Here is a 13,808-nt window from a genome sequence, read left to right as displayed (position 1 = left end):
AAAAAGCAAAAACATTTTGACATATCTCGTTCCTTACAGAATCTGCTGGAAAGCACGGTTGATGGGAGAGCGCACGGTGTGGCCCTTGTAGAAGTCAATAGTGGCAATAGCGCGCTTGGAGATACCAGCGGGGGTGAACTCGAATTTCTGTGAAGAGTTAGTATCAAATGCCAGATATAGAGGGCTTCTAAAACACATACCTCGTAAACCTGCTTGTAGGGGCCGGAGGCACCGAAGCGGTTGAGACCGAACTGCTCGTGAGAGTAACGCTCCCAACCCATGGTGGAGCAGGCCTCGACGGACAGAACGGGGATGCCGTCGGGCAGAACCTGGAGGCGGTAGGCCTTGTCCTGAGAATCGAAGACCTCGAAGCAAGGAACGGAGACAACACGGGCAGCAACGCCGTGGTTCTTCTGGAGGTACTCAGCAGCCTCGATACAGATGCTGACCTCGGAACCGGTGGAGATGAGGGTGACGGCAGCGTTGGGGGTGTCGACGGCGACGTAACCACCCTTGATACCATTCTCGATGGTGGACAGCTCCAGCTGGGGCAGGTTCTGGCGGGTCAGGGCCAGAATGGAGGGAGTGTGCTTGGAGGTCAGAGCCATGTAGTAGGCGGCGCTGGTCTCGTTACCGTCGGCCGGGCGCCAGACCATGCAGTTAGGCAGGGCACGGAAGTGAGCCAGGGTCTCAATAGGCTGGTGAGTAGGGCCATCCTCACCCAGACCAATGGAGTCGTGGGTAGCGACGTGGATGACACGGACGCGGGACAGAGCCGACAGACGGACGGCACCGGCGGCGTAGGAGACGAAGTTCAGGAAAGTACCACCGGCGGGGATGACGGTGCCGTAGGCGGCGAGACCGTTCATGACAGCAGCCATGGCGTGCTCACGAACACCGTAGCGGAGATAGCGGCCAGACCACTCACCAATGCCATACTGGGGAGGCTGGAAGTCAACGGCGTTCTTCCAGCGGGTGTTGTTGGAGCCAGTCAGATCAGCAGAGCCGGACAGCAGCTCGGGGATGACATCGTGGATGCTCTCCAGGACGGCCTCGGACAGCTTGCGAGAAGCAACAGCGGCGTCAGTGGACTTGTAGGTGGGGAGGCTCTTCTCCCAACCCTCGGGGAGCTTGCCAGACAGACGGCGGGCCAGGTCAGCACCCTCGGTGGGGTGAGCCTGCTGGTACTTCTGGAAGAGCTGGTTCCACTCCTGCTCCTTGGCAGCACCATCAGCGGCGTGCTGGTTGTAGAGGTCGTAGACCTGCTGGGGGACGACGAAGCTCTGGTTGGGGTCGAAGCCGAACTGGGCCTTGACTTGCTGGGCATCATCGGCCTTGAGGGGGTTACCGTGAACACCGCCAGTACCGGCCAGCTTGGAGCCGAAACCGATGGTGGTGGTCAGCTTGATAACGGAGGGCTTGTCAGTGACCTGCTGGCACTTGCGGATAGCATCCTCAATGGCCTGGAGGTCGTTGTCACCGTCCTTGACCCACTCGGTGTGCCAGCCGTAGGCCTCGAAGCGCTTCATGACGTCCTCAGTGAAGGCGCACTTGGTGTCACCATCTAGGGAATAGTGTTAGCTTCGATCTCGTTGTAGGCGGAGGTAGTCGGATCGATTCTCACCAATGGAAATGTGGTTGTCGTCGTAGATGGCAATGAGGTTACCCAGCTTAAGGTGACCAGCCATGGAGGCGGCCTCGGAGGCGATGCCTTCCATAGCGCAGCCATCACCGAAGAAGGTGTAAGTGTAGTTGTTGAAGAGGTCGAAGCCGGACTTGTTGTAGACACCTGCGGAGTGGGCCTGGGCAATGGCCAGACCAACAGCGTTGGAGAAACCCTGACCCAGAGGACCAGTGGTAACCTCAATACCGGGGGTATCGTGAGACTCGGGGTGACCGGGGCAGATGCTGTCGATTTGCTGCGAGGCAAGAGTCAGTAAGACGTCCAGTGGGGTGGCGCAACGCCACGGAAAGATGCATGTGGATGACGTACACGGAAGCTCTTCAGGTCGTCCATGGAGAGGGCGTAGCCGAAGAGGTGCAGCAGAGCATACTGCAGCATGCAGCCGTGGCCGTTGCTGTTGGATGGAAATTAGTTAGGGCCGTTCTATCCTGCCTTGAGAAGCGGGGGAAGCCGCCGGGGAGCGGCGGAGTTGGTAATTGATTGACCTCTCGGGGGGGATGAGAGATCAAGGCGATTAGACATACGAGAGAACGAAACGATCACGGTTGGCCCAGTCGGGGTTCTTGGGGTTGAAGTTCATGAACTTGTTGAACAGAACGTGGGAGACCGGGGCCATGCCCATGGGGGCACCGGGGTGGCCCGAGTTGGCCTTGGAGGTGGCATCAACCTGTGAAACCAGGTTAGTTATGGTCTAGTAGAGCTTTGTAGGAGCAGCAGAGTTGCAGCCAGCGCATGGTGCTTATCGGAGGGGATCCAATTGCACATGAAAAACCTTCCGGGAAAGCATGGGAGGGGGGAAACATACCGCGAGAACACGGATGGTGTTGATGGCCAACTTGTCCAGATCAGAGTAACCCATGATGGCAGATTCTGGAGGGCAAATAGATTAGCAAGAGTAACAAGAGCAGTAGGAACTGAAGTTGCTGGATCCGAGACTCACATTTAAAAAAGACAATTGGGGTAGAAAAGGGAGATGAGGAGGGAAGAGAGAAGGTGGGAGGCGAGGAGGAGGAGGGGGGGAATGTATTTGTTGGTGGGGTATGATGTCGGTGGGGCAGAACAGCAGCAGCAGAGTGCAGCAGAGTACAGAGAGGGAGGTACTTCTGTAGGGGGACTCTGCTCCAATGACGGATTCCTCTTCCTTCCCGACTCCAGTCACCTCTGCCTATTGGTGCTTACTGGTACTTCCATTTGACTTCTGCTCTATCATCTACCAGGCAATATTCCCATCTACTGTCTATTCTGACTATCTCGAATGGTTGCATCATGCACTAGCTGACTCAGCGAGGGGCACGGCATCAAAATCACTACTCGCATATAAAGTACTACTACTACTACTACTATTATTACTAGTATAGTACTCCCTAGCACTATACTCCCTCCGGAGCACTGAGATCCTCAACGACACAACATTCGTGCAATCAGCATGGCAACGCGGGCCACAATAGACTGGAACCGGGCCTGCCAGCTTTCCCAACCGTTGGTTCTGCCATGTCCACCAGCTTCTACTCGTACACACCGGGAACCACCCGGAGGACCCTGCTCCGACCTGCAGCCAAATTAGCCGTAGCCGACCTCCCATCATCCTACTGTACCGAGTATGCACTCCGTATATACCCAACTGCCACGCGGATATCGATGATCTCTTTCGGTTTTCCCTAATTAGGTCGATCCGATCCCCAGGTCAATCCGCTGCAGCGTGCAGCGTGCAGCCGCCGGAATTAATCACCAAGAGAAAATCCTGGCATCTCCACCGGGCATTGCGGGAGGTCCATTGCCATTGCTCGGTGTACCAGAAGCAGCGTAGCCCCCACGCTGACTCAGATTTTCGGATGATCAGATTCTCAGAACTTGAACTTCAATTATTGTACCTCCATCGTGCCATTCGCTGCAATTGGTGTACGTGGGCATCTTTATATGCAGGGGTAAGCTTGATAGATGAAGAACAATCGTACTCGATTCGTCCGTGCCTCGTGTAACCACTGGCTCAATCGTTGGACTAGGATGGGGCCTCAATGCCGGTTGATTCAGGTAAGGCGAACAGCTGCCGATCCAGACGGGCCCCGCTAGGTTATACAAACATCCGAAATAGTTAAACGCTGGCTCTGCACCTACTGGTTCCGTCCACGCTCGGGTTCCAGACCAAATTTATCCATCTCTGCTCTCATAATCACCCGCGACGCCCATAATAATAATCACCACTGCCCTTCATTTCGTTCATCTGACCCATTAAGTGGAGCAAAGAGTGGACTCATCCGGGTTTTGAAAATACCCGTTCGGAAACTAAGATCCATCGACGGACTAAACTACTCCGGAGAATAATCTGATTTCTTCAAGATCTAATAAGCGACGGGATATTATAGAAAATGATTCCTCCTATACCCTTACCCCTTGTCATACCCCGCCCCCGGCCTGCCTCGTCTCAGTCATGCAAAGAACATCTATTTCAACAAAAACTTGCATCAGGTGGCGGGGCCAGGGAGTCAGCATGCAGAGATAGGACTGATTGGGCATTTGGCAGCATGCAACACCGTCAACCCTGTAGAACGGGTTACACACTCTTAATATACCGCGCAGAATATAGCCAGGATGGTGCAAAATATAAGGAATACAACCCCCACTGTAGTGCCAAAGAAACCCAGAACATTCATATACATTTTAAAAAAAATTCCATCTCCATACTGTCGTCAGTAAATATCTGTATTTCATCATGGGTCACACTATCGCGGGCGAAAAGGTCCAAGCTGTTGAGTCTCAGACAGATGTGTAAGCACGTTGATCTAATAAAAGATAAAAATCCAACTCATACTGTCCCAGGCTCATCATCGGCGCAGGGCCGGCCGGCCTAATGGCGGCATACTGGATGGCGGTTTGTGGTGTAAAAGCTCGAATAATCGACAAGAGAGGCACAAAAGTCTTCACTGGCCAGGCCGATGGTTTACGCCCTAGGACCCTGGAGATATTCGATAGCATGGGGTTCCAGCATCGTGTTATCCACGAAGGCCATGTGGCTGTTGAGGCTAATTTTTGGGTTTGTAATTCTTCATTGACTTGAATAACTGAGGGATTCACGGAATGCAGAACCTAGCTGATGAAGTATAAAGGTGCCAGATGAAGCCGGCAAACTGACCAGACAAGGTCCTCATTGCAGTTCAAAGATCAACGAGTCGAATAATCACAACATGCTACTAAACCAAGGACGCATCGAGAGATTCCTCATTGATACAATTCGCAAATACTCAGATCTTGAAGTGGAGAGGGGAATCATCGCCGAGTCTTTTGAATATGATGAGGAAATTGAAAAGGACCTCGATGCCTACCCGATCACAGTTAAGCTTCGCACTTTGAGTGATGAAGAGGCGAATCCGGGTCATATCTCTACAGATGGATCTGGATCACAGCCGGCCAATGGACAAGGTAGAGGGAGCTTACTACCTGATGACTGGGAGGAACTAATACAGAAAAGTCGACTCCGTCAGACCAAGACAGATATCGTGAAAGCAAAATTCATTATCGGCTGTGATGGCGCTCATAGTTGGACCCGGAAGCAGGTGAATATCCCACTGGAGGGGTCAAGCTCAGAGCACATATGGTATGTCCAGTCCGAATCTTACATCTCCATGCCGTCCATTTAAACCAAGATCTTAAAATAAATGATGTTGGCAGGGGAGTCATTGATGTTGTCCCTCTCTCCAACTTCCGTAGGTACCTCCCCATTATCAGATAACGCCCCCCAGCTAGTTGATATATTGTCCATCTCATCTCACCAGCGGACATGCGTCGCCTGGGAACAATAACGCATTCTTCCGGAACAATCCTAGTCATTCCTCGCGAAAGAAGACTGGTTAGACTCTATGTCCCCGTCCAAATAGTCGACAGCACCTCAACCAACCGTTTCGACCGCTCAGCAATAACACTCGAAATGATCAAATCCCGCGTGCAAGCAATAATGAGCCCCTACACCTTCGACTTCCAGATCTGCGACTGGTGGACCGCATACCAAGTGGGTCAGCGCGTCGCCCCAGCATTCAACAAGGGAAACCGTATCTTCCTTGCCGGCGATGCGGTCCATACACATTCACCTAAGGTAGGACTGGGTATGAATATGAGTATGCAGGACGGGTTCAATATTGGATGGAAGTTAGCCATGGTTGCAGTCGGTGCGGCGAATCCTGCTATCTTGGATACGTATAATGCCGAGCGACATCCGTTGGCAGAAATGTTGCTTGAATTCGATAGACTCTGGTCGGACGAGTTTACGGAGACAACGGGTGCAGATGGACCCGCGGCACCTGATAAGGCGGATCGAATGGTTCATGTCGTGGAGAAATATATGGATTTCGCGGACGGTTTGAGAACTTATTACCCTGCTAGTCCGCTTGTTTGGAAAGTCTCGGAGGAGGAAGGTCCTGAGGCTGCGCGGAATTTGATTCCTGGAGAACGGATTTCGCCGATTAAGTTGCGCAACCAGGCGGAGGGTAATTCGAGGTGGACGACTAGATTGCTCGAAAGTGATGGTTCCTACAGAATTATTGTTCTGGCTGGTGATGTTCGGGTTGAGGAGCAGAAGAAACGGGTGGAGGCTCTTGGTAGGTTCTTGTCGGCAGAGGATAAGACGAGGGTTTCTCCTTTGCATCGCTACGTCCCTATTCCGGGAAGGAAGGATCAGATCCAGGTCGTTACTATACATAGTGCCCCGTGGAAGGAGGTGGAGTTCTTTGATTTCCCGGAAATCTTTCGTCCATTCGACCCTGTCATGGGCTGGGGATACGATGATATTTGGTGTGATAATTCTTGTACTTGGGACCCGCACTGTGGAGGTGAGGGGTACGAGAAATGGGGAGTTGATAGGACGCGAGGTGCAATGCTTGTTCTTCGACCGGATCAGTATATTGGGTGGGTGGGTGAGTTGGAGGAGGTGAAGGATATGACTGACTACTTAGATGGTGTGCTTATCAAGATGCCAACACCTGAAATCTAGGGAATTTGATCCGTAGTTATGAGTTTAAGGGAAAATAGACCTCATTTCTGAACCTGCTTCGAACTTGGCAAAGATTTCCTCAAGACTAGATACACGTATATCATTGTATTAAAAGTCTGCACCCAAAAAGACCATGTCTTCCCTTAAGACCTAGAAAAAACGAGGCAAAATGAAAAGAGATAGAAAATACTAGTAGCACTAAAAATACATATCAAAACGTGCATAAAACAAAAAATAAATGGAAAGTAAAACTACAACTCTTCTCCGGCACCTGTGGCACGAGTCTCCAGGATCGTAGGCACCTCCTCTTGGACACCACCAGTCGGCTCAACATGAGCCGCCGAACCAGCCCCCGAGGCCTTATCAAAAGACCCACGCATAACATTTGGGTCAGCCGGGAATTCGAACTTAGAGCTCTTCCAGGGCTTGACCTTCATGAGATACATGGTATCAATCTCCTCGAGGGTTCGGCCCTGGCCCTCAATAACAGCGAAATAGACCAATCCAGCAGCGAGGAAGAGGCATCCAGCAAAGACGTATCCAAAACGGAAGTCGATCGCACTAACAATAAACGGCGTGAAGAAGGCCAGAAGGAAATTCCAGAGCCAGTTAGATGCCGTGGCGAGGGACATAGCGCGCGCTCGGTACTGCGAGGGATAAAGCTCTGCAATAATCGTCCACACCATTGGACCCCATGTACTCGCGAAGCCGAGAATGAAGAGGCAGGCGAAGACAACCATGGCTACACCGGCTGACTTGGTGCGCTCGGGGAATTGTTGATCAAGAGAGAAGTGGCCCACGGAAGCGAAGATCATGAAGCACACAAACATCCACAGAGCACCTGCGATCAGAGACCGACGTCGACCGTAATGCTCAATCAGATACAGACCCAGGAAGGTAGTTCCGAAATTGACACCGCCTAGAATCATCTGTGTGACGTAGCTGTTTGGAATACCAGCGCCCTTGAAAACGGTGGTTCCGTAGTAGAAGAAGTAGTTGGCGCCAGTCAGTTGCTGTAGCGCTTGTAGAGCGACTCCGACAGCAACGCGTCTGGCCATTGTTGGTGCTTTGAAGAGCTGGACCCAGGTGGCTTTGCCATTGCGAACTTCCTCGTCGTACTTTTGCTTGATTTCGTCGAATTCGATCTTCATAGCCCGGTGGTTGCGTGGTACTCCGTAGATCTTCGAAAGGGTGGTGATGGCCTTTTCTACTTTCCCATGTCGGTAGTCATAACGAGGGCTTTCTGGGAAAAATGCCATGCCGATTCCGAGGATCAGGGCCCATAAATAGGTGATACCCATAGGGATGCGCCATGAGCCGGTATCATTGCGAGCTTCGGTTCCGAAATTAATGCAGTTTGCGACAAAAATTCCCAAGGTGATGAAGAGTTGGTATGTACTATATTGGTATGGTGTGAGCAAGATAGACTGGCTAGTGACATGTCAGATCTATACATACCTGATCAGTGATCCTCGGATGTGTCTAGGGCCAGACTCTGCTTGATACATAGGGACAAGCAAAGATAATGCGCCAACACCCAACCCTGCGGTCCAACGACCCAGGGCGACTTGGTACCACTTCCCGACAGGAGACGATATTTGAACAGTGATACCAGCACATAGAATGACACACCAACCACTGATAGACCACTTCCGTCCCGTACGATCAGAAATAGGTGCAGCGACTAAAGCCCCAATCAAAGTACCAATGGAAAGCTGTCATAAAAGTAAGCATCAAGCCTCTTCTTAGCAAGTCATTTCAAGCAAAGCACACTTACCAAGCCAACAATGAGGCCAGAGCGCACGTTGCTAAAGTGATATGTCCCGTCGGATCCCAATTGCCCAAATCGTTGAAGGAAGTCGGGCATCTCCAGGAAACCGGAGATTTGGCCAGTATCGTAGCCGAACACAAATCCACCCATGGACACGAAAAGGCCCATCACCAAGGAGCGCCAGGTGAGTAGTGGGATAGGTGTATCGACGACATCGCTACTATTAAGGGCTTTCTCGCGATCAACGGTGGAGACTGATTCCCCGACAGATTCTCTCGGCGGCTGGTGGTCGGTATCATGATCCTGTGGCCGTTTTTGGAACATGTTCTTCAAGTTCATGATGTCGGATGTCTATCAAGACAAGTCTGGAAGATTGAACCCAATATCTTAATCTGAACGATGTATTGTAAAGCGAAGATAAACAGTGTATAATTGAAAAAGATTGTCAAAAAGGCGGGATCTTCCCTTTAATACCTCACCCAGCTATAGGAAATCCAAGGACCAGGTTTGGTAGCGATACGCATGTGGCTGCGCATAGCTGGGGATTCCTGATTTCTTGGACCTTGGCGCTCTCCTTGGAGGTAAATCGTTCGATTGGACTGATTGGGGAGATGATGACTCGTTCATTTGTAGAACCCCTCGTCGGTGCTATTCCACGGCCGGCGGCCATCTCCGTACGGACTGATCGTATGAGCGAGAATCCGGGGAAGTGGGGAAGCGCATTTGGCAGGTCTGTAAAGGTCTGCCTATTTGGAGGGGTTCGTCCATGGTTGAGACCATGACATCCACACATTTAGCGAAACTAGACCTCATGGCCACGAGTAGGGGTGGCGTGAAAGGTGTGGGTGCCGCGTGATGGGATAGATTCTGGGTGGCGGTTTCTACGGCTTCCTGGGTCTTCATCGTAAGTGGTGAGATCGGTGATTAAGAGCCTCGGTAGCACCCCCCCCCCCAATCCGCTGGTTCGGCCGGCGTGGTGACGGATGTTCCGCCACGTTCCTGTCTATGACCTGAGTCTCCAGGAGATAGTTCCTAGGGATGCCCCGGAAGTGTTTCAGTGCACCTGGGCAACTTGAATCATTCATTGCTCAGAAGTGTCTTGTGAGGCTGCATGCGGAAGGAGTGAGTCCGGTGGAAGGAGTCATGTAAGCGGGAAAAAGCATGGTTAGGTATCAAGAAAATGTGCATTTTGAATACTATTCAGGTGATATATGTCCAAGGAAATAAGATAGCAGCCAACTCCAAATCCATCCAAAAGAAGATATTGAAACTCCACCAAGGTATCATCATATCGCATAAAAGAAGAAGATCATTCTGTCCTCCGTTAGGAGAACGACTCAATTTCGAGGCATCCTAAAAAATCAGACGGCCAGCCGTCGATCCCAGCCATTGACTAAAGAAAATTCATCAAGTTCGCCCTCGACCGGCATGGCAATAGCCTGGAAGGGGTCAATCAGACCAAGATCATCCGGATGTGCCGGAGCATCGCCAAAGTGATGTAGATTTGCATCCTCGGCACTTCCCATGCTCTCACCAGAGTAGCTCAAAACACTCTGCGCAACATGGTCTTGACACGGGGCGAAATCGCCGCTGCTCGAAGACCATGCCTTAGGAGACAGGTCATGCACATCCGTCACTGGCTGGGGGATCGACAGGGTACTGTCATTTTGTTTTTGCGCGTACTCTGCCGTGATTGAGGCGAATGGGCCCGGGTCTTCGCCGCATTCTCTTCCTCCGTAGATACCGGTGAAAATATTGGAATATCCGCGATCCATATCGCTCAGCACGTATTCCCAATCCGCCATGGTGATGGCACCATTCGTGCCACTAGTAACATCCGATGCGGTTGAAGTCGACATCGCCCGTTGGTAATCATAACCCAAAGTCGAGGATGTGAGGCGAGGGTCCGATCCAAGATCTAGAGAGGCACGTCCGTGCTCGATGGGGTATTGAGACGAAGAGAACTGATCTTGTTGAGGAGGGAGACTGGTCCAGCTCGGAGATCGAAGGGCTTGGGCCCCAAGCGGAGGGCTAGCACCGGAAATAGTGTTTCGACGAGATGCAGCCTGCTTGGGAGATTCCTCACGATTGACGTTCGACGTGAGACGAGACTTCAAATACTGGAGTTGCCTTTTCGGTGACCTGGATGGCTTTTGAGTCGGCGCCACCATTTCTTGGGAAGCCTTGCCAGGTTGCGCGACTCCTCGCGCTTTCGTGTCGAGGAAGACCAAGGTACTGGCAAGCGAAGTAAACTCAGAGGCTGCCACAGGCGATTCCTGCTCGAGTTGCTCTACGACATTAGCGAGCAGCTTCTGGCTGTCTTTCAACAGTTTGCTGTCCCGTTTCAGGCTGAGTGTTTGCCATAGCAGTCCTAGTCCCGAAAGGAACACCAATTCCTTCCGGTTGATGCTGACAGAGAGACAAAGTCGTCGCTCATCCAGTAACTGCAGAATTTGGATGATATGCTTCGAAGAATCGGACATGGCCAAAATTGATGGGGAGCGCAAGTTCTCCTCCGCGAAGCACACAGCAGGGCGGTGGATCAACGATCGGATAAAATAGTAAACGAGCGACTAGAGGCGGTTAGCATCAAAAGCCAATAGAAAGGAAGTTGAGAGTTAGGCTGGTACTAACCAATAGAGGAGACCTGCTGCTTGTGACGTTGGTGCTAGGCTTATCTTGAGAGAACTCGAGGCGGAGATGGGCAGGCAGCATTTTGAGCCACTCGTCCAGCTGTCCTGACACAGCGCGCATCTTCGACATATACATGTCGTAGCTAGATCGTGATGGATAAAGGTCTTCCAAGGCTTTTGTGAGAATACGCGACACATTAAAAAGCGCTAGAGCGCTCGAGAGGCGAGTAGATTCGCCAGGGAGGGTTGGCAGGAATCCAGATTCTGTGACATTCTCATCATCCACATCGACGGGGTATTCGGTCTGGATATCAGACTCGCGCAATAGGATGGGCATGCCAGTCAAGGCAGAAGAAAATCTAACACTGTCAGCAAGGATCGATGACTTTTATTGCAGGCGAATGCATACCGGTCCAAGACATATTGGCACCAAAACACCTTCTTCCGAGTTTCTGTTTCAAGTCGGTTTGATGTCACATTCAGCTGGGACTCGTACAGCCCCAGCTGATGGCAAATGTCCACAGCCAAAGCACGATAGCGAAGGAGACTCTTATAGTCACCCTTTGTCATGCAATACATTTGAGCCAGGACAAAACACTGCAGGGCACCAATAGATGATTCGCCCATGAACGTATCGAGGGTACTAGTCCAGTTCTCTTCGAAGAAAATGGGGTCTTGAGTGGTTCTCGACTGTGATTATTTAGCATTCGTCTCTTAAGACGTGCAGATTTGCAGGACTTACATTGGACGAGAGATTCGCGATTCCGAAAATCAGATTTAACTGAGCCAAGCCAGGCAAATCTTGTTTCAAAGAGTCGGGTTTATTCAGATATTGCTCATATGCCTTAAGGATAGTCGGTCTGTGCACCACTGGGTAAAGCGGTGCCCATTCTTGGAAGAAAATATTGATGAGCTGATCGGACAATAGCCGCGGGGGAGTTCTGACGGCTCCCGAAGATCCCCGAGATACCGGAGGCGACAGTTTCGTTAGTGTCTGAGTGGGAATCTTGGATGTCGCCTTCTCTTGGCTGACAAGTTTATTGGTAAATACATCTGTCTCATGTTAGATCTTGGTCTCATTCCGACAGTATCGTAAACTATTTCAAACATACCAGCAAAGCCATGGGTACTAGAAAGGGCCGTAGAGGGATTCTCGGGAGATGGGTGTGCAGTAGTCCGTGCGACATGAACAACTCCCTCCGAGGCATCCGAGCTAGGGGATTTATTCGGCGTGGGCGCTGATGCTGATGCTGACGCTGTCGGCGAGCGAGCCGAGGCAGCTCTCTGTGACGGAGGCGAAAAGGAATGTATCCTGGACAGCACGTCGATCTTCTCGTCCTTTTCATCCAGCAAATCCTTCAAATCCTTGACTTCTGTTTCGAGAGCTCGCACACGCTCCTCGAGAGACTCGGTGTAACCACGAGGGAAAGCCCTGCGGCTCAATTTATCGCTCGTTCGACATTCGAAACCGACGTTGGCGCATTGTGTACAGCAGGGACGAACGCCATCGCAGCGGATTTTCTTGCTTCGGCATCGGTCACAGGCTTGGGCGATTCGACTTGAGGTGCCGGTGCCACCGACCTTGATCACTTTCATGGGCAGGATACCAGGCATCGTGTGTGGGCAGACGGGCACATCGGCCGCCGCGGTAGAGTTGTTGGGTGGTGTTCGGACGGGTGTCGCGATAGGACGAATGTAAGAGGGGGGTTCGAATTCGACAGTCGAACAAGACGGATAGGATAGGATGTGTAGAATCGAGATTTGCCTCACAGGGACAGAAGGACAGAAGAATAGCGAAGGGGAGAGGGGGGGATTCACGGCTGAGTCAGTTAGCGTGGAGAAAGACGATGCCGACCCGCCGAACCGCCCAATCCAGTGAGGTTACGAGTGTCAGGATTCGTCTGCTCCGTGGTGGGGGCAATCTCCGTCAACGTAAAGGTTAATTGTCTCCTTTTTTTTGGTATCATTTCCCCATCGGTATGAGTGCGGATGGTGGGTATGGGCTTCGGAGGTGATCGACCGGGTATCTACCGTCCAGAGGGACCGTCTACCCCGTATTCTCATGGATTTGTACGAGTATGTTGTCCCAAGTTTAGAGTATACGGAGCACATGCTCTCTGTACTAGGCATCTGCTTCTCCAGATCTCCAGCAAATGATCATGATAGATCTCCCGAGGTCCCCAGACTCCACACTCGCGCGCCTTGGCTACATATGATCCTGATCCTCAACGATGTGGTCACCGGGGTATCGTAGACTACCCATCAACTGGCCAGACGAGAACAGCGCGGAATAAATCGAACCCCTTCGTCATTCGTAAAGGTAAAGTAACCAGCCCCCGGAGTCTCTCGGATCCGCATAGCCATCTAGCGCTGCCGCATCCGAAAATCCTCCCCGGTCCCATACAGAGAACATACAGAGAAGTGTGTCTGACTCTGGACACACGAAAACCCACAGGCATCCGATCGGCATCAATCCATGGTTCAGTTTCAATTCATTTCAACATTTGCCCCCAGCTTTGCTCTCTCAAGCTTAGGAACATGACGCCGTGTGCGACTCCAAAAAAGGGGAACGGATGATCTAGAGACGGACCTCCGTGTCACACACGGCACGCCTCTTGTCCTTGTCACAGACCCCTCTGTCCCTCTGTCTGTCCCCGATCATCGGCACTAACGCGAGCGGTTAATGGTCGCATTTGTGGCATGGCGCATATCGTGGCGAACCCCCGCTCCCCCGACCGG

The 13,808-nt window shown here is 51.7% G+C and overlaps 4 protein-coding genes across 4 annotated transcripts; 1 reads left to right on the top strand and 3 right to left on the bottom strand.

Moving 5' to 3' along the window:
• Positions 1–33: 33 nt before the first annotated feature.
• Positions 34–2,543, bottom strand: tktA (transketolase tktA; the record flags this gene model as incomplete). The annotated part of the gene is made up of 6 exons (XM_057268602.1): positions 34–147; positions 201–1,564; positions 1,625–1,919; positions 1,994–2,078; positions 2,209–2,351; positions 2,490–2,543. 6 exons carry the CDS (start codon positions 2,541–2,543, stop codon positions 34–36), a joined length of 2,055 nt encoding a protein of 684 aa, XP_057119279.1.
• A 1,851-nt stretch (positions 2,544–4,394) lies between these two features.
• Positions 4,395–6,665, top strand: N7481_009382 (putative phenol 2-monooxygenase; the record flags this gene model as incomplete). Its single annotated transcript, XM_057268601.1, has 5 exons — positions 4,395–4,450; positions 4,502–4,715; positions 4,789–5,276; positions 5,351–5,385; positions 5,455–6,665. 5 exons carry the CDS (start codon positions 4,395–4,397, stop codon positions 6,663–6,665), a joined length of 2,004 nt encoding a protein of 667 aa, XP_057119278.1.
• A 251-nt stretch (positions 6,666–6,916) lies between these two features.
• N7481_009381 (sugar porter family MFS transporter) lies at positions 6,917–8,775 on the bottom strand (the record flags this gene model as incomplete). The annotated part of the gene is made up of 3 exons (XM_057268600.1): positions 6,917–8,063; positions 8,124–8,380; positions 8,443–8,775. 3 exons carry the CDS (start codon positions 8,773–8,775, stop codon positions 6,917–6,919), a joined length of 1,737 nt encoding a protein of 578 aa, XP_057119277.1.
• Positions 8,776–9,797: 1,022 nt separating this feature from the next.
• facB (C6 transcription factor FacB/Cat8) lies at positions 9,798–12,683 on the bottom strand (the record flags this gene model as incomplete). The annotated part of the gene is made up of 5 exons (XM_057268599.1): positions 9,798–11,009; positions 11,071–11,428; positions 11,479–11,759; positions 11,812–12,122; positions 12,182–12,683. 5 exons carry the CDS (start codon positions 12,681–12,683, stop codon positions 9,798–9,800), a joined length of 2,664 nt encoding a protein of 887 aa, XP_057119276.1.
• Between the last annotated feature and the right edge of the window lie 1,125 nt (positions 12,684–13,808).

Source organism: Penicillium waksmanii, assembly GCF_028829765.1.
Source record: "Penicillium waksmanii strain IBT 27052 chromosome Unknown utg000008l:1.0-5622682.0:1.0-5626561.0, whole genome shotgun sequence".
NCBI classification, from domain to species: Eukaryota; Fungi; Ascomycota; class Eurotiomycetes; order Eurotiales; family Aspergillaceae; genus Penicillium; species Penicillium waksmanii.
Note: the sequence above shows the minus strand (reverse complement) of the source record. Positions and strands in the feature narration are given on the sequence as shown.